Here is a 25,462-nt window from a genome sequence, read left to right as displayed (position 1 = left end):
GGGACTAAGGAGATAGGTTATAGATGCAAGATTCTTCACCACATAATTGCTTAAGTAAATTTCTCCTAACCCTCTGCAGCTCTTGAGCACTGTGGAGTGTAGCTCCCAAAAGCGAAACCAGACATTATATATACCATATATACTTGAGTATAAGCCAACCCGATTCTAAGATGAGCCCTCAAATTTTACCCTAAAAACTGGGAAACCTTAGTTGTTTGAGTATAAGCTGAGGTGGAAAATGCAGCAGCCACTGGTAAATTTCACAAATAAAAATATATACCCAAAACAATTACAATAATTGAGGAATCAGGTTAAATGTTTTTCAATATTGCTAAAGAAAAACTTTAAACTAGCAACAATAACTTTAAAACTTCAAATAAAGTGCAGAAAACCGTAGTTTAACAGGTGATCAAGCTAAATCTCAAAGGTTAAAATCCCTCAAAACTGAATTTCTCCTCCTCCTCATCTGTATGTCCAAACAGAGCTTTCTTAAGCTGTATCTGATGTGAGGGGATCAGAATAGACATTGTCATCATCACTGAGTTCGCAGATATTATCATCACTGCTGTCGGTCTCATACAAAGCACAGAATATTGTGGATTAACTAGTTCAGTGGCATCCAGTTCAGTTGAGCGGCCTACCTCTTCAGCTCAGCCATGACTTGTGGACTGAGCTGAAGCACCACCCCCTCCAGCAGAAGGCTGAAGGCGACTGCTGTGAATTTGATTCCGTGTGTGTGCGCACTGAATCAAATAACCTGTATGACCTGAGTATATGCCAAGTTTGGGTTTTTTCGGCACAAATTTTGTGCTGGAAAAACTTGGCTTATTATACTCTCGTATACATATTATTATGCACATATGTATAAACCTCTACAGTTGAATTATGTATATATAGTTTGAAATATATAAAATATGTATTTATTCATAATACAAAATGTAAATAGTATGTATTTTTTCAGGTTACAGAGAAATTGATTGCTCGGGGCCGGGCGGTGGCGCTGGAGGTAAGGTGCCTGCCTTACCTGCGCTAGCCTAGGAGACGGACCGCGGTTCGATCCCCCGGCGTCCCATATGGTCCCCCAAGCCAGGAGCGACTTCTGAGCGCATAGCCAGGAGTAACCCCTGAGCGTTACCGGGTGTGGCCCAAAAACCAAAAAAAAAAAAAAAAAAAAAAAAAAAAAAGAAATTGATTGCTCATAAGTATTCCTTTAAAATGCAACTTATTCATAACAGGTCTGGTTCTAGAAATATTTTCCACTGGTTAGAATCTTGTTATAAACAGAATACTGGTAAAGATACTGGAATGAATAAAGGAAGGAAAGGAAGAGAAACGGAGAATAAAATGTGCGGGTTCAAGTAGTTCTATCTTTCAATATAACTGCAATAAAGTAAAGCTATTAACTATAATTACTTTAAATATTTATCCATATTTATTTTAACTATATATTTGTGGTGAGGATTTTCTTTTTGCAGTGTTGCATGCATGTAAGGCAAGTACTGTAACACTGAGCAGTGTCTCAGCCCACGTCTGCTTTTTTTCACATGTCTTGAATTGAAGTTTAGTAATTTGAGTATTTATTTTACATACACATAACATACATGTGAGTTAGCTTAATATGACTGTGGCTTAATTATTCTTAATATATATATATATATATTTATCCTAAATTTCTGGATAAGAAGTTTATAAAGGGAAAGGAGAAATACTACAGGGAGTAAGATGCTTCCCCTGCATGCAGCTGGCCTCAATTCTATCCATGGCAATGAATATAGTCCCAGCCACCCTCCCCCCACTAAAAAATGTGTAAAAGGTAATTTTATTTTATTTTATTCATGTTTACATTGCTAATTCATTTTTTATACATCTTGCGTTAAGACAATTTCTTTTTTTTTTTTTTTTTTTTTTTTTTTTGGTTTTTGGGCCACACCCGGCAGTGCTCAGGGGTGACTCCTGACTGTCTGCTCAGAAATAGCTCCTGGCAGGCATGGGGGACCATATGGGACACCGGGATTCGAACCAACCACTTTAGGTCCTGGATTGGCTGCTTGCAAGGCAAACACCACTGTGCTATCTCTCCGGGGCGTTAAGACAATTTCTTTAAAATAGTTTGACGAATATTAAAAGGTGGTTCATGCTATTTTCAGGATACATTTTTTTAAAAATATATTTTTCTGTTTTGAAGGACAAATAGAAATTTATAGGAGAAACACTGTTTGAGTAATTTTGTATTTAATCCTTCCCTATTATCTCCCACTGCTTCTTGTTGGCCACTTTGGCCTGAAGCCATCTGTCAGGGGAGCCTGGGAATTGTTCACTACAATACAGAAAGACATGCTGGGGGGAGAGAATCTGAGAGCTGTGGCAGGCGGACACAAAAGCACTGCTGCATGGGAAAGGATCATGGGAAGTAATTCTGCATGGTTAAATTGAAAGGGATTGTGTGCTAGACTAAGGAGATCCGTCGTCTAAAATTCCATCAGCAGCCCATGGATATTAGATGAAGTGACAGCACTCCATTTGTAGTTTGGAAGGACACTGTTGAAGTCACATTCGAGAAAGGTAGGAAACTTATCAGGAAATTAGTGCAGCTGTCCATGTAGAAGGCTCATTTATTTATGTTGGCTTGGGAGCCCCACCTGACTGTACTTGGCTTATTACTGGCTCTGTGTTCAGAGATCACTCCTGGAAGGACCCTGGGGACCCTGTACTGAGGATCAATCCCAGGACAGCTGCATGCAAGGTTAATACCTTATTCCTTTCCTATCTCTCTGGTTCTTGTCAACACATTTTAGGTGGCAGACTTAAGGTGGTGGTGGTAGATAATGAGCAATTATTGAAGATGCTCCATAGAATCTCTTAAGACCAATGAGTTCCTACAGCATGTGCTATATTCTATGCAGTATATACTGTGGAATACTCTGCCCCTCTAAGAAAGAATAAAATCATTCAATGTGCAGAAAAGTGAGTGGAACTAGAGGATATCGTGCTGAATGAAGTCAGTTGGAAGGAAGTGAGATTTAAAATATACATAGCAAAGAATCAACAAAGGGCCAAAGGCAACATAATGGAAGAACTTATCCACATAATTATGTTGGGGGAGTTGGAGTTTGTGGGGGAGGGAGCTGGAACTAATACCACACTGGTGATGAGTATGGTATTAGAATTATGAATATGAGAAACAACAATATTGAAAATACAGAATATTAATTAATAAAATATTAAAAACAAAAACCAGTGAGAACTGGTGAGAAAGGAAGAGATCTAGGTAGATGAAAGCCAGCTTCAGGCAATGCTGGGCAAATTTACTGTGTTCATTATCACTTAATGCTTGTGTTTCTCAGACTTGGTTTATATCCTCTGTTATATCCTCAGTTAAACTAAGATGTTCCCTAGTGCTTTGCAATTCTGTGGATCAGGGAGCCATACTTTTATTCCTTTTGCTTTTTAGATGTGTTTTCCCTCCAGTGTCTCATCTGTCACTTAATAGGATATATTTTAAAGGTCATCTTGTTTGTGTACTTGGTATATAGTTTTGAGCCTCAAAATCAAGTACCAATTCTTAATTTAAAATTTGTTCCATGATATTTGTTTTCGGAACATTCTCATTACAGCTGAAAGGAAGTATTCTATTCAAATTTATTTACCCCAGACTCTCAGTTGTAGACAATAGATTTCACAATATCCCCTTTTAAAATTTTTTTCTTCTGGTTCTATTCATAAATATGTCTGGCTGAGCTCCTAAAATTTAGAAGACTTGGCACAGAATCACGGATTGAATTGCTACCCTTGTTAGTTAATAGAGGTCAGAGTATTAGTTCTAAATAATTTAATGTGGTATGTTACTGAGAAATTCCAGAAAAAGCTTTTCTCCTTGATTTTCAGTTTTCTTCCAAGCAGTTGGCAACAATCATGTTATTCAGCTGCACAAAGGAAATGAGCCTCCTCTAAATGTCTCCTTTTGAGGCATGATCATGGAGTCCATACAAAAGAAACCTAGATTTTGGATGATAGAGGCTAAAGAGACCCTATTTATGTGAGGGGACTCTGACCTTTCTAGATCTATATTCTAAAAACTAAACAAGTTTGAGTAAATACTTTGACTTTTCAGTGTTATAAAAATGTAATTTAGGGGCCGGAGCGATAGCACACCAGTAGGGCATTTGCCTTGCATGCGATTGACCCAGGACAGACCTGGTTTGATTCCCAGCGTCCCATATGGTCCTGCTAGCCAGGAGTGATTTCTGAGCTCATAGCCAGTAGCTCATAGACAGGAGTAACCCCTGAGCGTCACCAGGTGTGGCCAAATCCCCCATATATATATATATGTGTGTGTGTGTGTGTGTGTGTGTGTGTGTGTGTGTGTGTGTGTGTGTGTGTGTGGCCAAATCCCCCATATATATATATATATATATATATATACATACATACATACACACACAACTTCATATCAGTATATTCTAAATAATAAGTTTGTAGACAACACCAAGCTTCCTCTAGAAGGTGAAAGTCATGTCCTGAAGGCAGCTATATAAACCATCCAACCTAGTTTAGGCTCTGGTGAATGAACTTGTGAGCTGCCTGTAACCCACAAATCATCATAAGGGCTCTCAGAGTATTCACAAACAAGGTGATCCCTATAGATGTCTTCAACATGTTAGCTTAAAAGAATCCTGACACTTCTGAATCTGATGACTCCATCTCCATTCCTACTTTTGCATTACACTGAGCAATCCTATTCTACTTCCTGTGGGTTTACTAGTGTGACCAGAACGTTCTTGGTTTTAGTCACTGAAAGTCCCATAGTGTGGGAGAGAAGTCACCTATGAGCAAAGTGAACACCTGCAAAGTGAACACCTTCACTTACTGTCTCCCAATCAGACTTAAGCTCCTTACTCTTCTCCTCATACCCATTTCCCTTTAAGGATGATCATCACTTCATCTCTGGCTTGAACGTCTCATGGGGCCTGCACAGATCTTTGGAATCAAAAGACTTAATATTAAATCAGATCCTGCTAGCATACCTTGAGCCTTCAGGCACAGCTTGCCAGCTTTATCCTTAGCAGTTTCAAATTTCTGGGTGCCTTCTACTTGTGGTGTAAGTAAATGCTGAATATCACAGGCTGTCTCCAGTGCTAGCCACAGAAAGAGCCGTAGCACTACAGGATCAATGACCAGCTCTGGCTGGTCATTACTGCATTTTCAGATTTGGAGATGCTAAGACCATAATAATCCTGTTTCCCTCCTAGACGAGGTGAAGATGAATGGGCAGTTGGCACTTACTGTTGTACATTTTGGGTTATTGGCTATAGAGTTTACATTCAGTCTCAGCCCTGAAGTGATTCAATATTCTTTATTCATCAGGGATTAAATCATGCACGGGGCAGGGAGCTAGCCCAAAGGGCCAGAGCACTCAGGGCCTCCTCTGTGCCCCAGTAGTCCCACTCTAAACAATCCCTCTAAAACAATTAAAAAGTGTTTTAATTGCACTGGGTCTGTGGAAGGAAGCCCCATTATTCTACAGGCAAATTGTGTGTGTGTGTGTGCGTGCATACGCGCGCATACATGTATGTATGCATGCATGCGCAAATGCTATAAACCAGTATCTTATCCATGCGAGGTACAAGCTCCACTTCTGAGTCCTAATCACCATGCAGCAGTGGAATGGATGAAACTAGCTGAGGGCCAGACCAAAGGCCGTAGAGGTAGGGTCTTTGTAGCCTCTTCTAAAATCCCTTCTCTCTGGACATAATGTTTGGGTACATTGAAAATGAACCTAGAAGTTTTGGAGAATAAAAGCATAAGAAACCCTCTTAACTTTTTCTTCAGATGCTTGAGTAAAGTCGGTATCTTACCTCAAATTCTGTGTCCCTTCATCCTCTGTATTGTTGCTTTTCTGGTAGTGTCTTGCTGGATATCATACCCCTTTCTGGGGCTTAAATAAGGGCTGTATCAGAAAGCAATGAAGTTGCTGTCCCATTGGGACATCTTCCTCTGTGCATTGGTTTGAAGAAGCAAAACACAACGTAAGTTTTGAAGGAGACAAGTCCTCCATGAAGCGCTCAGCCTGACCAAGGTGCTTGGTTGTTGCTAAGAATCTATCACAATTACTCTGTTGACCTTGCAAGTTTGTATTAGTACTTAGTGGCAAGTGACAGACAAGGGCCAACCCCTGCCCTCTGTTCCTTTGAGGAACTTTGTAGAGAACAAGCTGCTGAGAGCATACCTCTGTGAGCTACGTGCAGTTTCGCATGGTTTGTCATTTCACAGCCACACAATTTGAATTGCCCTTGTTTCATAATTAAGAGTTTTTCCATTTTAGATAAAAAGAGTCTTGAGTTGATACCAGGACTTTTTTCATTCCTACCTAAGTCAGGCCTCAAATCCCAAAGCCTGGACACTGGAGAGACACGTGTCTGGAAGCAAATGAGCACATGAACGAGGGTGAACCGGGTTCAGGAGTTCCAACACGTAAGCCTTCCGCCCCTGAGAAGCAGGAAGCTCAGGTGGGAAGTCCGGAAACGCAAGAGAGCATTTCCCCTGAAACCTCAAGTATTTATTAGGAAGAACACCCAGAGGTAGAGATTAAGTGTTCTAAACACCAATCCAAGGCACTACATTCAAAAGTTATGTTTCCAAACAGTGAATAGCTAGACTTATCCTAAGTGGAATGGAATCCGATCAACCCCACACGTACCAGTTTTAAAAGGTTTTTACTTAAACTGGTTCTGCGAATCCTCGAAATGCACCAACCAAAATTACCTTTGTTCTATACTGAATGTATATGTGCATGTTTTTCTTTGGTGTAAAAATAATCAAGAGGGGAATCACTGTTTACCATAATTTAAAATAGTTTTTACTTACATGACTCTGTCCTGAACCATGCCTTTATGTCCTGGACCGTGTTTTTATAGTTGACGGGGGTACGAGAGAGGGTATTTAGTAGCTGTTATAAGCCCGGATCCCACCCGTTTTATCTCTGCAGGTAGATAGATGCTCAATGATGTTTTTTTCCTTTTGCAGGCCCTGCCCCGCGCCAAGGAGCCGGAGCCGGATGCGCTCAGCACCGGGCCTGCGAGCCAAGTGGCTGCGCCCCCGAAGAACGACGGTGGCGACGACCGAAGTGGACACTCGGGGCGGGCGCCCACCGACGTCCATGCGGGCTTGAGCGGCACAGCAGCGGGCCGGGCGACCATGAGCACAGCCCCGCATAGCGGCGGCGGCCCCGGGGCCGTCCCCACGTGCGAGAAAGGAGGCTTCTTTGAGAATGGGGCAACTGGTGCCCGGGAGGCGGCCAGGCCTAGCGCGGCCAAGCTCCTTCGCCTGCTGTCCGGGAGCCGCCCCAGGCCGGCCGGCCCCGAGAGGCCCCGCTCGGTGGTCCTGGTGCGGAGCGCCTCCACCTGGACTGCGCTCGCCTCCCTCCGCAAGGCGGGATCCTTCAAAAGGCTCAAGGCCTCGGTCCTGCAGGGCATCCAGAGCCGAGAGGGAGCGCGTGAGGCCCGGGAGAGCGCCTCTGAGCCCGAGCCGCCAAAGCCGGTGCACAACGGTGCCCCCCGGACCACCCCGCAGGGTCGGGGTCCTTCCCCTGGGCGGGCGGGCGCCTCCGATGGCTCGGACCCCGAGGAGGCAGCCGACGATGCCTTCCAGCGCAGCACACATCGCTCCCGCAGCCTGCGCCGCGCCTATGGCCTGGGCCGGATCCGCCTCCTGGACGCTGACACGCAGCAGCAGCAGCAGCAACAGCCCAGCATCCAGGACCCCCCGCCTGGCCTGGGACTGGGCCGAGGCCCCACGAGCTGCAGAGGCGGCGAAGGCACCCTGAGGAGGAGCAGGAGCACCGACAACCCCCGCTCCCCCACGCAGAGTTCCTGCAAGCGCAAATTCGCCTCCAGCCTGGCTGAACTCAAGGTGCTGCGGGACCAGCCTCTCTCTGCCAGGACGCTGAGCAGCTCCTCGGCGGATTCCGAGCGCTCTGGGGGCTCCGAGAGAAGCACCAAGCGTTGGAAGAGCCCCATTAGGGCTCGAGATTTCGACCGGGTGCTGAAGCTCGTGAGCGGCGCGGCTGATGCGGCCTGGCGAAGGGAGGTGTCCGGGGAGCCCGAGCCGAAGACCCGACCCCGCAGCGCGCTGCACGATGACTACTCGCGCCGGGTGTCTGCGTGCAGCGAGAAGCCTTTGCGCAGGGGACGCTCAGTGTCCATGCACAGCATGCATGCAACCGAGGAATTCGAAGCTGCACCCAAGGTGGATGCAGACACGGCGGTGTTTCCCCTTGAACCCACAAACCCCGTGGTGGATCCAAGCGCTGATAGTACTGTCTCCAGTCCAGCTGTAGAAGAAGGACACAGTGAACCCTTGGATACCCGGAATCCAGGAGTCCTCTCTCCAGTCGACTCTGAACAGCTGCTCATGCCTCCCAGGCCCGCTACACCCAAGCCCCTAAGTCCTCAGAGCCCAGGTGCAGGCGGTGCTGGGATTTTCCGCAATCTCAGCACAAGGTCCCTGAACTTGGTTGACAGGGACGCTAGAACACAGGGGCCTGCCCAGCGGGACCACAGACCTGCGTCTGTCCAGTGTCTAGAGCCCAGCAATAGTGACGACTGCAACCTAGATGGTATCGCCAACAGCCACATCCTTCTAAGTGCCAAAGAGGAAAAGAAAGAAGTGGTAAGGGCCGGCCTTACAAGGGTAGTGAAGTATAGTGGGTGCTTGTTATCGTGCTGCTCTGTGCAGTCCTGGCTCCTGTACCTATCCTGGAGATTGGAGTGGGCCAGGTGTGTGATCAGAACTCAACATGTTGCTGTTAATCTCTTTATGCCTTGGGGATGTGTGAAATCTGTGAAATCCCTGCAATACCACCATTGATCATGCTGCCTTAGCACAAGGTGTTCCATTCCCCACCTCCAGTTTGAGAGGTAGTGCTCTTTTTTGGTTTTGTTTTTGAGTCACATCCAGCAGTATCCAGTAGTGATCACTCCCGTTTCAGCGATCACTGATCATTTCTAGCAGGGCTCAGTGGACCATACTGGGTACCTGGAATTGTGATCAGGTGGGCAGTGTGCAAAGCAAAAAAGCCTTACTGGCTGAAATATTTGTTATCTACAGCCCAGCTTCCTTTGTTTCTAGCACATTTTGTTGAGTGATATAGATCACATTAAGGAAAAGCTGTTTCTTCACTAGATCATGTGGAGTGATTTCTGCCACTCTCTGCTCCAAAAAAATTTCTCATGTTTTGTGTGATCTCCTGCATAGGATCAACTAATAGTTGTCCAAGCTTCAAGAGCATTGTTCTCCTATTCAGTCAGGCATCTTTGTCATTTTACTTCACTGCATGATCTTTACAAATGTCTTTAGCAACGTCCCCTTCCAGAGCTGAAAGTGGAGGTAGGGAGTCCACTAGCTTCTACTGCAAATCATTCAACTATATACACTACAGGTATAAATTGGTTCTAAGCTTTAGACAATCAGCCTTTAGCTGTCCTTGCCCCTGGACCCTAGGGAGGGTTCTAGTTTTGCCTTCATGCTTGCAGATGAATGATTGTACATCAGTTTCTTCAATTGCACAAGCCAGTTCTTCAGGCTATTCTGCACCTTTCTTCACAGGGAAACTTAGGAAGAGAGGTCTGTATTTCACCTATCAACCTCAAAGTTTCCAGGCACCCAGAGAAGTGTGATCACCTCAGTTTTGGAGGCTTGTGTGGGAAGCCTAGGGCAGATCATCTTCTAGGGGTTTTGTCTACTGGTTTACTTGCATATTTCCAAAAAAGCCTGTTAGGACAATTTTAAGCACTGATTGCTAGCCTTGGGGATAAGTTCCAGCTCTGTAGACTGCAGTTGAAAAATTAGCTGAGACCCAAAATAGGCCTAGAAGATTTTTGATGTTGAGGGTCAGGAAGATCAGGACTTCTTTCGGGGAGTAAGGGGTTCTGCTTAGCAAAATTGTTTAGGTTTTTACATTTTATAAATTTAGTGTGAGGAGCTTACTTTTGGCTCCATGCTTATTGGTGATTTCTAGTGGGGCTCAGGAGTGCCAGGAATCAAGCCCCAGTCAGCCACAGATGAAGCAAGTGCCTTAATCTTTGCTCTCCAGCCTCAAGAAAATTTGTTGTTCCTGAGGTGGTTTGTCTAAGTCCAATACATGTGAAATTATCTAATTGTGCATATGGTTTTTCGGGTCTTTTTGTATAATTCAGTTTTTACTTGGAAAATTCAAGGGAGAACTGAAGGACACAGTTGCTAAAATTATGTAAATGTTGATAATTCTACAAAATTTCAAGTACACATTTCAAAATGCATACATTTCCTCAAAATTCCTATGTAGCAATCAAACCTCCTTTAATCTTTTAAAGTAAATTTCAAAAAGGAAAAACATAATTATGGTTTTTCCCAATTTACATTGTATACATTCATTGGCAATCTTCTCCGTCAACTAGGAAAGAAGTAGTTGTAAAATTATAAAATGAAACATTTCCTTAAATTTGACATTTAGGGGGAAAAAATCAAACAAAATTTAAACAAAAACACCTTAAGAATTGGAATAGTTTTAGCCCTTATGAATTCAAAGCAGTTTTTGTTTAGTGATTACAAAATGAAATTAGTTTTTACTCAATTTTAATGCATTCTGCATTATTTTTAATTTGCTTCTTTGATAGCCCTGCTATCAGTAAGTTGTACTTACTCTTAAATGTAGCTTAAGCTGTGCTTATTGCTGAAAATAAAAGTTAATCTTTTAGGCTTAATTATAAATAGTTTTATTGAATATATAAAAGCAATAGATGATGGAATTTTAAATTAATATAACCAATTTTCCATTAAAGATGAATGTATATTTTTACTATGTTTACAATGAATCACTCTTTGAAAAACTCTAAGCAATTTAACAAGTTTGTACAGCTCTGAAAAAGCGATGGGGAAAAAAAATCAAAGGAGAACCAGGTTAGAAAACCAGTTCATGAATGGCACACTCCTACCACCTAGTGGCTTATGTTCTAAGAGCATTAAAAAAATGCAATTTGTATTCATGCATGTTGAAAGCCCTAACTGTTCCTTTATGAAGATATGATAAGTATTTCTGCTTTTCCTAAGTTAGCTCCTAACATGATACTCCTTCTTTTTGTGGATTGGGCTACTCAAATAGACCTCATCTTAGGTTTCGAGCCTTGATAGCACTAGGTTTTTAATAGTGCAGAGATAGTCTATATAGGAAACTTTTATTTCTTTTCTTATTGACTTATTTATGTTTGATGTCACACCTGATGTTGTTCAGAGGACCATACAGTTCCAGGGATGGAACCCAGAACCCAGGGCTCCCACATTCCATGTCAGTGCTCCAGCCCTTTGAGTATTTCCTTGGCCTCGATGAGGATCTTCTACATGAGAAACCATTGTGACAACCTTAAGGGTCTTTTGTGAATGTTACCTTTTGATAATTGTTTGCAATTGGTTAGTGTCTTAGCTCTACTGTTGAAAATTGGATAATATTTGGCTAATTGTTTTACTCATCTTGACCTCAGTCTTTTCAGGTGGAGTCATTTCATCTGTCCCAGATTGGTAAGAGTCAAAGTGAGATGTGTCAGCCAGGATTAACACTGACTGTGGCCTAGTAACTGATCATTTATTTTATCCTACATGTAACCTGATTTCTTAAAATTTGGGCCAATCCACACTCAATTTTTTCCCTTTCCCTCAAACTAGTTTTATATTTGTTTATTTTGGGACACACCTGGCAGTATTCAAGGATTGCTCTGTACTGAGGAACTACTCCTTGCAGTGTTCAGCGGACCATATAGAATGTGGGGGTCATACCTGGGTCAGCTGTGTCTAAGACAAGCACCCTAACCACTGTACTATCTCTCTGGCTTTTCCTCAAACTTGTTTTGACACACCACTTTCATGGTCTTAGGGAAAATGGAAAGATTTCAAACAATTAATTTGACTTTGCATTAATTTAAATGCACGAGAGTTAGAGATGCTAATATAAAGTATTATTTCTATGTTTATTCAATAATGAATCAAATTTATTGCTACCAGGTAAGATACTCATGTAAACTTCATAAGGCACCATTCTTCACCCTTCTCATTCATGAAAGCTGGCACCCATGTGCATGCCTATCCATGGGCTGGTAGTATGAACAACTGTGATAGATCATTGATTTTCAACCCCTCTCCCACTGTGGACCTTCAGTGGTCTGGGAACCTGAAGTTGAAGACTTTTTCTGTAAGGTGATTGAAGACCTTTGCTATAAGGACTAATATATGATCTTAAAGAGGTGATAAATAAATTAAGATTATCTAGTTACAGAGGAACTGTGTAGAGTGGACTACATTCTAGAAAAAAGGTAAACGCGGGGCCAGAGAGATAGCACAGCGGTAGGGCTAGGGCGTTTACCTTGCACATAGCCAATACAGGACAGATGGTGATTCGAATCCCCCATATAGTTCCTCATGCCTGCCAGGAGCGATTTCTGAGTGCAGAGCCAGTAGTAATTCCTGAGTGCCACCAGGTATGACCACCCCCAAAAAATAAAAAAAAAAGAGGTAAATCTGTATACTCAGGGGTGTCATAGGAATTGCAGTTCTTGCCATAATTTACGGTGACCAATTTTTAGGAGGGCACTGGAAAGTATACTCAGCAATACTTAGGGCTTACTTCTGGCTCAAAGGACCATATGAAATGCTGGAAATTGAACCTGGGTCATCTGCATGCAAACAAAATCCCCTACCCTCTGTATTCTCACTCTGGCCCATGGATGACCAAATTTAACTTGAAGAAGGTGAGGTGAGGAGTCTATATATAGACAGTTAAGAGAAGGAAGTGGGATATTTCAGTGACCAAATAGGCAGATGAGAGAATATGAAGTGGCATCATTTGGTTTAGTAAAGAGGAATGAAATCATGAGTCCAGATGGATGCTGGCCACTAATTTCAGGGTAAGGAATCTGCATGTTAAAGGACAGAGGAATCTAGTATGTTTCATATAGAGAAAAAGCAAACCCCAGAGCTCATGCTTCAGAAATCAGTCCTGTAATACAAAGAAAATAAGAGATTAGAAAGAAAGGCTTACCAGGAGAAAATGTTCAAGAATTTATTACCTAAGAGAATCCAGAGGCTAAAAGGCTTTGAAGTATGGACATAGAAGTAGAATACGTCATATGTTAGGAAGGGAGAAGTAACTGTAGCAACATAGAATAAAGAGCAGAATGCCTGGTCAGTCATTCAGGACTATTTTCTGTTTGTTTATTTTAAACCACACCTATCCATACTAAGGGCTTACTCCTGGCTCTTCACTCAGGAATTGATCCTGATAGTGTACAAGGGGACCAAATGGGATGCCAGGAATCAAACTCAAGTCAGCTGAGTACAAGACACGTGTCCTACCCACTGTGCCATCTCTCTGGCCCCCCAGGACTATTTTCCTTACTTGCAGAGATAGATATGGGGGAAAAGAAAGGGTGGTTCCCCCAACCCCCAAACTATCTGTATACTTTTAGGTTCACAGTCTGGTATATTGAACTGTCTACATATAGTGATGAGTGACAGATGTTTAGTAAGGAATGTACAAAGTACCATGTGAGTAGAAAATGATTAACTCTGGTAAAGAGGACCATCACTAGGGAGAGACAATGGTGTGTGGGGTCTTTTGAAGACTTGGGTAGATTGCAGAGGGTCACAAGGAAGAGCAGACAAGTAACAGGAGGTCTGTCAGGTGTTCCATCTTCCTTCTCTGCAGACAGACAGGGTGTGGGTGTGAAGAGAGTAGTGAGAGTAGCTGTCTAGCTTCTCTCACAAGGTCTTTGTGTAACTGACTGAAACAATGCTAAACAAAGAGCTCTGCATGCTTTGTGTCCACACAGTGACTAATACTTAGTGCTCAGGGAACTGCGGCTTTCTCATACTGACTTTAGGGTGGTTGGGTGGAGAAGTAAAAGATAAGATTGGAGAAGTATGTCTGTAGGTAATTAGCAAGGGCCTATGTGCTCCTTTGGAGTTTGGACTTTCCCCCACAGAGCACAAGTCAGAGAGACTTTTAAGCAGGGAGTGAGGAGGCCCAGCCCCACGGGCAGGATATGATGCCAGGGTGCTAGAGACTGAATGGTTTGGTTGTCTCACCCATAGGTGATGTGAACTGAACTGTTAGTTGTTGGTTTGAGCCTTTTGTGTTACTGGTTTTTTTTTTGGTTACTTTTTTGTTGTTGTTATTTTTATTGAGCTCAGTTGGTTTCTACGCTATTTTTTCCATCTAATTTGCTCTGCTCCTGCATTGTGGAATTGGGAGATATACCTGGGAATTTTGTTGGCTTACTATTTCTTTAGAGATTAATCCCCAAAAAATTGAGCTGGGTCATTTTTATGGCAGTGGCTGTAGGGTTTGGGTGCAGCTCCTGGGTCTTCAGCAAGGAGAGGAGTTATCCCTTCTTCCTCAAGAACCAGTGTACTTGGGAGTTTCATTGGCTTGGTCATGAAGCAATGAAGCTGGATCCTTTGTATGGTGATGACTGTGGGGTATGAATATGGCTGTTAGGGCTTCAGTAGGCAAGGGACTCAGCCTGTCCCCTCCCAAGGGTGTTCCAGAGTCTTTAGACCCAAAGACCTGTGTGCCCTGGAGTTTCATTGACTTGCCTTGCATCTCTTCTGAGATTAGTTATAGGAATTATTCTTTAGGTTACCAAAGAGCTAGAGGAGACATAACACATTGATACAGGCACTACAATTTGTGTTAAGTCACTTTCAAGCGTGAGTCTCTTATCAATGTGTTTAACAGTTCTGGAGGCTCTCATTTATCCTCAAAGCCATTCCTAGAAACAGAGGTGAGATTTTTTTATTAAATAGAAATGAATGAAGTTCCTTAAGAAAAGTTACTCAAATAGTTTTAGTAATTTTGTTGAGCTATTATTTGCATAGCAAAATTCACTTATTATAAGAACTGTGTGGTGATTTGTGGAAATTAAAGAATCGAGTTAAAGGGGCCGGAGAGATAGCATGGAGGTAAGGTGTTTGCCTTGCATGCAGAAGGTCAGTGGTTTGAATCCTGGCATCCCATATGGTCCCCTGAACCTGCCAGGAATGATTTCTGAGCGTAGAGCCAGGAGTAACCCCTGAGCGCTGCCAGGTGTGACCCAAAAAAACAAAACAAAAAAAAAACACAAAACAAACAAACAACAAAAAAAAAGAATCGAGTTAAAGAACTCTCTCTTGTCCTAAATTTATCTCCTCTGCCCTTTGCACTTGGTTTCTGCTTGTCCTGAAGACTCACAGACAACTGTTGATCTGCTGTTTCTATACCTTTTTCCCTTTTAAAATAAGGGTCCCTTTCTGGCAGTTCTCAGGATGAGTCATTGGATGCAAGGAATTGAACTCTGGGTCTCAGACATGCTAGGCATGTGCTCTACAACTTGATCCATAACCCTACGCCTCAGTCTCTCACTTTTTTTTTTAGTAGCGGATGGTTAGGCTAGTTTCAATTTATTTAAAATTTTAAATAACTAAATTTGAATTTAATTTTAATTAAATATACTTATTCTTGAACTTGCCAGTGGTTCATTTCTTGAACAGTTTCTCTCAAGTGAAATGTCATCAAATAAGCTTTCCCCCATAAATGAAAGTGGGTTAGGAGGGGTTCTGATTATATACCTGTAGGTGGAGCTAGAGCCTGGTTGCCAGTTTGTATCTATCAGAATGATCATTTGTAGTTATTGTGCTTTGAATCTATTCATGGAATATCTGTAAGCTTTCTACAATCTGTGGAATACTTAGCTCTGCATGCTTCACCGTGTGTGTCAGAATGTTACTATATCACCTGATCTAATGCTTTGTCCAAATTTGTCAATCACACAGGCCTGAGGCCTGACTAAAGCCCCCCTCCCTTAGGGAAGGGGAATCCTGTCTGTGGGAGGAAATTATAACTTGATGATTTTCCCTTTCTGTGATGATTTTTTTATATACCAAAGAAGCCTTATATTAGAATATATATTTTTTCTTTCTTTCTTTCTTTTTTTTTTTTTTTTTTGGTTTTTGGGCCACACCCGGCGGTGCTCAGTGGTTACTCCTGGCTGTCTGCTCAGAAATAGCTCCTGGCAGGCACGGGGGACCATATGGGACACCGGGATTTGAACCAACCACCTTAGGTCCTGGATCGGCTGCTTGCAAGGCAAACGCTGCTGTGCTATCTCTCCGGGCCCCTAGAATATATATATTTTTATTCTGTTCTTCCCTCCCTTCTTCCCATCCTGTCTTACTGTACTGCAGGATTATTCCTGGCAATCAGGGGGTGGGGAGGGTAGACAGTTATTGGTGCTGGGAACTAAACCCGGGTCAGCAAGTGCCCTACCCGATAAACTATATGTCCAGTCCACAGAACTTCACATCTTCAGTGAAATATATGGCTCCTTGAACTGTCTATGGGGAACCTTGGAGGATGCTCATGATCCATATTCTCATATCTATTTTAAATTGATTTTTTCTTTAAAAGAGCATTTGGCCAGGGCCAGAGTGATAGCACAGTGGGTAGGGCATTTGTTTGCATGCTGCTAACCCAGGTTCTATCCTAGGCCATCCCACATGGTCCCCCGAGTCTGCCAGGAGTGATTTCTTTTCTTTTCTTTTTTTTTGTTTTTGGTGGATTTTTTTGGATTTTTAAACCTCGCTCCTGGTTTGGGGGACCATATGAGATGGCGGGGATTGAACCACGGTCCATCCTAGGCTAGCGCTGGCAAAGCAGATGCCTTACCACTCCATGCCACCACTCTGGCCCCTGCCAGGAGTGATTTCTGAATGCAAACAAACAAACAAACAACAAAAGAGGATTTGACCATGTACATATTTTAGAACCAGCTGAAATTTAATGAGGTTTTTCTTGAATAGACAGTTTTGCTCTCAAACCAGATTCCATAACTTTTGGTACTGTTTAAATTCACCTCAGATAGTGAATTTAATGGGGAAGGCTCTTGCATTACACCCATACTACCCCGATTTGATCACCAGCACCATATATGTTCCCCCAAGTTATTCCAGAAGTGATTCCTGAGCACAGCTGGGTATGCCCTCCACCCTCTTCCAAATGGAAGAGAATTGGGAGCAGAAAAGAAAGAAGGTTCCAACTTATTCCCAGGAACAGCATTTTTCAATTGGGGGTTATATAATCCCCAGTGGGCTTCTCATAACTTCCATTTTATTTTGGGGTGATTTCCAATTTGTCCTCCGGAAGTTTGGGAGCCACACCTGCAATTCTCAGCCAACCAACTCAGCCATTCAGTGTAAGGGCATACTAGTGGCATACTAGTGCCCTTCGATGCCACAGAAACCAGATCAACTCAGCAGTGTAGGGGGCCTCAAGGGCTGTACTTGACAGTGCTTGGGTACCAGATAATTCCAGGAACTGAATCTAATCTCCATACTATGTCCTGGTCCTTATATCTACCTTTCTCTACTTCTCTTCTCCCCAAGCAACCCTATCTTTAAAGGCAGGAAAACCTCCAAAACTTTTTACCTCCTGCAAAGTCCATGTTAGCAGATTGGGCCCCAGAGCCAAAGGAACAAACAGAGATTTTTGAAAGCAGACATAGAGAGTTTTAAGTCTGGGCCTCCCTTTTTCTGATTCTAGATGAGCAAGTGGTTCTACATTTTTAAGATGTCAGTAAAACATGGTATAAATTACTCACCTCCCAGTTACCACACTCCCTGGAACCTCATGAACAAGTCATGGTTTTTGCTACTTTTGCCCCAGCAGCCCTTGATAGCAGAGCTCCTCGAATTCTCCTTCCTGTGCAAGTCAGCTGGAGAACTTGAAAAATTCCTGATGTCTTACTACTCTTCCTATAACATGGTAGAGAACTGGTCCCTTAGGGCCCTACATGCCTCATTCTGTCTCTGAAGGTGGAACCCTGACTTTGTATCTTGAAGTTTGTCCTGGCTATTCCCAGCTGCCTCACCTTTGACCACCACAATACTACTGTTCAAGGTGTTTTCCCTTGTGTCAAATTGTGCTCTCTTCTGGCACATGAATTCCCTGTGGTTTCCTGGGCCTGAATCACAGGGTAGACCTGGGAAACTCACAATTGTCTTCAGGAGTACCCCAGTATCTTGTGCATATGATTTTCTTCTGTATTAGCTTGTTATATTCACTTCCTACCACCTGGGTAGCTCATGAACCCAGCTTTCTGGCTTGAAGCCATATTAGCTATTAAGGCCTAAAATCTAGCATAGCAGGGCCAGACTTTGCCCTCTAAGTCTTCAGGACAATCTTTCTCTGACTTATGGGGGTTGTGGCTGATTCTTGGCATTACTTGTGTTATTGATACTTCTCTCAGTACTTTTTCTTATGTAACTTTCTTCCCAGTGTCTTTATCTGCACGTTGACAATCCTCAAATGATACCAGCCACAGCTCAGAGCCCACCTAAGCTTAACCTGGTTCTAGTTCTGAAGACCATGTTTATTTTTATTATAAAGATTGGTCCAGAGCCGGGCGGTGGCGCTAGAGGTAAGGTGCCTGCCTTGCCTGCGCTAGCCTTGGACGGACCGTGGTTCGATCCCCCAAGCCAGGAGCAACTTCTGAGCACATAGCCAGGAGTAACCCCTGAGCATTACCGGGTGTGGCCCAAAAACAAAACAAAACAAAAAAAAAGATTGGACCAGATTCAACAGGGTCTACGGGTTTGTACTGTAAACTCTGGGGCAGACACAGCTCTCAACTCCAGCTGTTTGAGCCTGTAGAATTCAAAGCCACCTGTAGAGTAGCTACTACCATCATCTTCTCTCAAGTTAATTATTTTCTCTTAGGAGGTTTCAAAAAATGTTTTGCGTTTGTGTAAGCTAGAGGTAACAAGATCTACCTTGGCTTTTTACTTTGATAAAGTAAATCAAGATCTTGTAGAGGAGGGAGGGAGGGAGGGAGGGAGGGAGGGAGGGAGGGGGAGAGAGGGAGAGGGGGGGAAAAGAGGGGGGGGAGAGAGAGAGACAGAGACAGAGACACCACTGGCTTAACACATCCTGAGAAGCATAGGTTAGAACAGCAGTCACGCCACTGAAAAGTCTGTTGACGAAAGTTTATGGCCTGGGTGTGAATCTGCAGTTTGAGAGTTCTGCATCTATCAGATACTCAGGAACTCAGGCAATAACTATGGATGAGGTGGTATGTTAGAGTCAAGGAAAGTGTACAGGGAGTGTGGACATGGCCAAATGCTTGTTCTTTGAGTGTGTCTGTGGGCCCTCCTCACCTGCTGCCGAATCTAAGGTAAGTGAGGTTTATTGTTGCCTGTAGTCTATGATTCCAGGTCAAAAAGGTTCCAGAACATCTAAGAATGTGTATCATGATTTACAGACCTGTCTGTCTCTAGCAGCCCTACTAAACAGTGAGCTGAAATCTGAGGGACTTAAAGCCTGTTCGTCCCTCCTTCTCTGCTTTTTGCTAGGAATTCAAGGGACACTGTATGTTAATCATGAACCAACTTTGGCATTTCTTAGTACACTGTTTCATTTTTTTGTTGTTTTGATTTGGGGGAACATGTGGCTGTGCTTAGGAGATTCTGGGATTTATCCCAGGTATCTATCCTGGTAGTGCTGGGGGATACACTGAGGCTGGGTTGGCTGCCCTACTATAAGGTCTCTCTAGCTCCATTATCCTATTCAGGGAAGATATTTTCTACTGTAGGGAATAGTAGCTGATTGCTCTGTGAAAGGAATCTGGCCATGCACTGTTCCCTTTCTATCTGATTCGCCATATCCAGCCTCTGCCACTTCCGGTGTGACTTTGTCCTCGGAAGGCTGTTATCACCATAAGTTATAGTATAACATAATAGGTTGTATTATATCCTATTTATTTATATTTACTTTTTGAAGTAAGTGAAGAGAAGCAGGTTGTATGCTGCTTAGGACAGAAAGGAAAACCAGAATATGTGACTTGGTAGCCAGATGCCCACTGTCTGAATGTCATGGTGCTATTCTTGTTCTGTTTCTGAGCCTTTCCTTCATAGGCTTATAATGCTTTATAATACCATTATAATGCTTATAATGGATTGATTTAATGGATTGCTTTAATTTAGCAACTAAGTCACCCACCTCATTTTTTGTATGTCATGCAGAAAACAGTCACTTTCTTATGCTTTCTCTTATTTTCCCGTGATGGTGTCATAGAGGAAAATCTTCTACCCTCTTCTGCTCTTTCGTCCTGGTGCAAATTAAATAGTAAGAGACAGGTTTCTATTCATACAAGTGGGTTTTCACAAAAAAGTGTAACTGGGAGAGGGCTTATAGAGCATTTTATTAGAGAGGGGGTGGGGGATTATACTTTAGTGTAAACTAAAAATACAATTCCATGAGCTGGTGAGAGACCCCCAGGCACTGTGTTTCTAACTCCTTAGGTGGACGGGTCTGATGAAGCAGGGTAGGGGCAAAGAAATAAATCTAAGCCAGTCAAAAGATTCATTGGAATTAACTTGTTTTTATTTCATTGCCTCTCTCTCTGTCTCATATCCTTTGTGTCTCTCACTCCCCAGCCCCAAGTCAGAAACCTTTCTTTATTCAAACCAACTCCCAGTGGGGGGGGGGGGGGGAAGTCGGATACAAAAGCAACTATCCAGTGGGTTTTTACATACCAATAGAAGAGGTCAGGGATAAAGGAAGTTGGGGGGAAATTTTGTTTAGGTTTTTATCTAGGTTCACTTTACACTATAGGAAAACCAAGAACTGTCTTTGAATCTCTGATGGCTAACAGGGTAACCACACATTGTGGGATGTTTCTGTGACAAGCGTTGGGAATGTGGGCTTCCCTCAAGGGCCATGGGTGAGTCCTCCCAGATGGACAAGTGAGATCCCTGTCCTAATGCAGTGTTTCCTGCCAATAAGTCTTTTAGGGTGAAGCTAAAGTGGTTTGAAAAGAAAGAGGAGTTACATGCAGAAATTTCAGTAAGTTGGGGCTGGAGTGATAATACAATGTGGATAGAGAGTTTGCCATGCAGGAGTTAGCCCTGAGCACTTTTGGGTGTTCCATCCCTCCCCACCAAAAGAAAAAAACTAAACAAAACAAAAGGAAAGGAAGGAAGAATGGAAGGATGGAAGGGAGGGAGGGAGAGGAGAAATTTCAGTAGGTCTCAAGGACTTGCAGAATGGCTAGATCCTGTTTCCTTTTCAACAGTGGTAAAATGTGGCCTGCAGCAGGCACAGAGACTAAGAGACCTATACTCAGTGTCCCTAGACTCACATGACTTTCTGATTATGCCACTTCTCCGTGTTTCTCTTCCTGTTTCTGTCTTATTTAAAAATAATTTGTCTGGATGGAAAACATGAAGGCGCCATGCCTGGCCCTTCCACACAGACATATGGCAGGTGCCACTACAGAAGTGACCAGACATGCCTCACAGCTGCCTTCCCCAAGTGCAGACTCTGAACAGTGATCTACAGGAGAGTGAACCCAAGATGGTCATTCTAGCACTTCTGGAAAGCAGGCGACAGTTTAACTGAAAAGGACTTACTCAGCCACTGTCTATTTTAGCCCTGCCAGCACCAGGGAACAGTCACATCGTAAGAAAATTAAGTAACCTGCCAGAGGTGACAAAGACCTTGTGCTTTTGCAATTTTGTAGGCCTTCCCATTGCTTCAAAAAATCCATTTTGAACAATTAAAGAATTTTGTCTATTGTATCATCCATGGCTCTGGAGCAGTGGGGTTTTTCCTTTTGAAATCTGAGATTGTGGAACGTTAGTTGGAACTCACCTAATTTACCCACTGCTAGCTAGTAGCCTGAGACAGTTATTGTTTCTTTTATTGAAATTTAATTCTTATATATTATTAAAACAACTTCCCCTCCCCTCTATTTATATAGAGACACTGAGTTACCATAAATACTGTTACGATGGTTTTATGCATACATGGTTCCAACACCACACCCTACACCAGAGCATCCACTTCCTTCCACCAGTGAAAATAAGACACCTCCCATCAAAATCTTTCCCAACCTATGTAAATTCAGTTCTGTGGACCAACACTCAGTTTCTGCTGCCTTTGACCATTTGTTGTCATCTATGTGTCTTCATATCTCAGACCTATGAGAGATCATTCCACATTTATTCCTCTCCTGATATCTTCACTCAGCATAATATTCTCTAATTCTATCAATGTATGGACAGATTGTATGATTTTATCTTTTCTAAGAGCTGCATTTTCTAAGAGCTTCCATTGTGTGAATATACCACAACTTCTTGATCCACTCATTGTCGGTAGATATTTATGCTGTTTTCATATCCTGCCTGTTGTACTAAACTCTGCAATAAAAAAGGTATGTTTATATGCCTTTGAATTAATGCTCCATGTTTGAGAATTTAGTTGCTAAAAAGTGGTATTACTGGGTCTTATGAAAGTTTTATTTTTATTTGAGGTATCTATAGAGATTCTATAGAGACCAAACAAATGACATTCTCACCAATGGTGAATGACGGTTCCCTTCTCATTACCTCCCTACTAGCACTGGTTGTTTCTGTTCTTTTTGCTATACATATCATCCTCACTGATGTGAGATGACATCATTTGTTTTCATGTGCATTTTTCTGTTAAATAAGGGACAAAGAGCACTTTGCATATGCCTTCTTCTGAGCTAATTTTGAATTTGCGTTCAGTACTCTTTCACTCCCTGGTAGACTGGAATTGAATTCTTGCCTGTCAAGTCTTAACAGCCCAGATTTAATCTTCTTAGAGCACTTTCTATTTGCACACTTTCTTGAAAGAAAATCCTTCAGAGAAGCTGTGTCTAGCATTACACATTTATTTTTTCTACTTGCAGGCCTACATTTCTTCTATTGTTATGTATATTGGGGGTGGCACCTACCATTGGTAAACATGGTTTTATATTAACTCATATTAATAAAACACTGGTTTTCTGAATATCTTTTTACATAGTTCATCCATCCTTGGATCACCAGGTATCACTATTTAAAGTTTATTTTTCTTCCACTCAACTTCAAGTGTTTTTGTTAATTCACATTAACTTCATATCTTCCTATTCCACAAATAACCTTTTAGGTTAGTAAATCAAGAAAGACTTGCACCAGGATGCAGGATGGAGGAGGTGGGAATCGGTGTGCAGTGGTGCTTTATTAATACCTTGCTGGATGTTGGTGCTCACCTGACTTGTTGCATTGAAAGGTTGTAGCTGAGGAACACTGCAGGCAGAGCCCATCACAAGAGGAGGACACCACAGAGACTCTGAGGACCAGCCAGCGGAGATGGGGTTCTGGGAGAAGAACCAGGCCTCGGCCACTCTCTGACTATGGCCACTTGACCAGCCGAAGTTTGTCTATTCCTGAAGACTCCATTGTTGGAGACCCACAACAAAAGACCACTGTGAATAGCGTCCCACAGCCCAGTATGGCTTCCTTGGACCCTGCAGAGCAGAGTGCTGTTGTGGGCTGCCCCAGAGGAGGCCGGAGAAGACGCCCGATCTCTGTGATAGGTGGGGTCAGTTTCTATGGCCACAGGCGGACTGAAGAAGTAGAGAATCTTCTAACTCAAGTAAGATCAGGGGCTTGCTTCTGCCAAAGCTAGTGGCCTCTGGTTTCCTAGCCTTCTCTATTGCAGTCTGAACAGGCCACTGCTTTGCTCTTTTCTGCCTATCCAAGGATAACACTCATTCTCCACCTTTCTTCCTGACTGAAATCTGCTTCCTCCGAACTAACCAGTTGGTTGCTCGTACATTTGTCTTTTACTTGGCCTTTTGTCTTTCATCGACCTAGCAAACTAATGTACTGACTGTTCCAAAATAGCTGAGATTTGAGTAAGGGTCAGAAGGATAACTGCCTGTTAAGTGAGCTGTAAAAGAAGAAATTTATTTAATTTATTTATATTTGGTGTTTGGAGTACACTTGGCTGTACTCAGGTGATTGACTCTGTGCTCAGAGATCTCTCCTGGAAGCAACTTGGGGAACCGAATGGGATGCCAGAGATCAAATCCAGGCCATTTACATGCAAGACAAATAACCACTGTACTATCCAAGTAAGAAATTTCTTGAAAGAGAAAGTACCCTTATTGATTAAAAGTAAAGATAAGAAGAGAAGAAAGGAAGAATTTTTTTTGTTTTTGTTTTTGTTTTTGGTTTTTGGACCACACCCCGCGATGCTCAGGGGTTACTCCTGGCTGTCTGCTCAGAAATAGCTCCTAGCAGGCATGGGGGACCATATGGGACACCGGGATTCGAACCAACCACCTTTGGTCCTGGATCGGCTGCTTGCAAGGCAAACGCCGCTGTGTTATCTCTCCGGACCCGGAAGAAAATTTTTTTATGGTGTCAGAAATCTTTACCCCTCAGTGGTAGCTTTGATGTTAGTTTAGGATATTAGTAAATTAAGTACCCAAAGACCACTTTGAGGCTACAAAACATAAAGTAAGACACTTGGTCAAAGGGAAATTCTTTTATTTGGCAAGACTTAACACTCCAGCCTGGAACAAAGGTTCTCAGACCATCTTATGAGGAAGTATCAGTTTCATGTGTGAAAAGTGCTTTCTGATAGTATCAGTAACTCAAAATTCTTTTAAAAGGGAAACTATATGTCACCACTGGATTGTATGTTCACTTTCTGCCCTTGAAGCCCAGTACAGTGTCTTGTTTATTATTGCAGACGCTCCAAAAACCTCACTTAATTGAATTAAAGTCAGTTCTCAGTCGAATCAAGTTGAGAGATACTTGTCTTTGTTAAGATTCTTCACATGTAAACGATAGTAAAAAGCAGCTAAAGCGGGCCCGGAGAGATAGCACAGCGGCGTTTTCCTTGCAAGCACCCAATCCTGGACCAAAGGTGGTTGGTTCGAATCCCAGTATCCCATATGGTTCCCTGTGCCTGCCAGGAGCTATTTCTGAGCAGACAGCCAGGAGTAAGCCCTGAGCACTGCTGGGTGTGGCCCAAACCCCCCTCCCCCCAAAAAAAAGCAGCTAAAGCAAATGAACCCACAACCCAGGACAACCCAGGACAAAGATTCATAAGTCCTTAGATTTTGCTTTCCAGTCTCCAAAAGGAGTATAGTAAGGTAATTTGCCACTCTGCAAGCTAATGAAAGGAGTTGGGTAGGAAAGCTGACAACTTAAGGAAGCAGGAGCGTGTCTCTCAGCATATCTTTCTACTCCAACAGTAATATTCTAACCTGTGGTCAAGGCAGAGAGGGTTAATAAGGAAAATCCAAGGGCCTAGAGAAGACCCTTTCGATTCTAAGTGCCCTGAATTTATTAGGAAAGAAAAAAAATGGACCCCCATTTGTCATGTCAGTGCCCTGTAGGTAAATGAGAATTGTTCTTGACAAAAGTGTGTGGAGTCAGCCCACGGTCAAAGGAGCTGCAGGGAGCTACTGATGAGCATAACGGGACTCCCTGGTTGAGTTCTGCTGCTGGGAGTACCTCTGAGTCCTCTGACCCTATGTGTGTGCATACAAAACCCACTGCTTTCTAAAACTATTTTTCCTTCTCTCAAACCCTTTGCTTTTCCTGA

General features: G+C 42.9%; 1 protein-coding gene across 1 annotated transcript in view; it reads left to right on the top strand.

Moving 5' to 3' along the window:
• The first annotated feature begins 6,434 nt into the window (after positions 1-6,434).
• Positions 6,435-25,462, top strand: part of SPATA13 (spermatogenesis associated 13) — a 79,999-nt gene continuing 60,971 nt past the window's right edge. The window contains exons 1-3 of the mRNA XM_049778453.1: positions 6,435-6,506; positions 7,024-8,667; positions 23,132-23,497. Of these exons, the coding sequence (XP_049634410.1) occupies positions 6,435-6,506; positions 7,024-8,667; positions 23,132-23,497 (2,082 nt within the window). The remainder of the gene's footprint in view (positions 6,507-7,023; positions 8,668-23,131; positions 23,498-25,462) is intronic.

The sequence above is a fragment of the Suncus etruscus genome, chromosome 8, assembly GCF_024139225.1.
Source record: "Suncus etruscus isolate mSunEtr1 chromosome 8, mSunEtr1.pri.cur, whole genome shotgun sequence".
NCBI classification, from domain to species: Eukaryota; Metazoa; Chordata; class Mammalia; order Eulipotyphla; family Soricidae; genus Suncus; species Suncus etruscus.
Note: the sequence above shows the minus strand (reverse complement) of the source record. Positions and strands in the feature narration are given on the sequence as shown.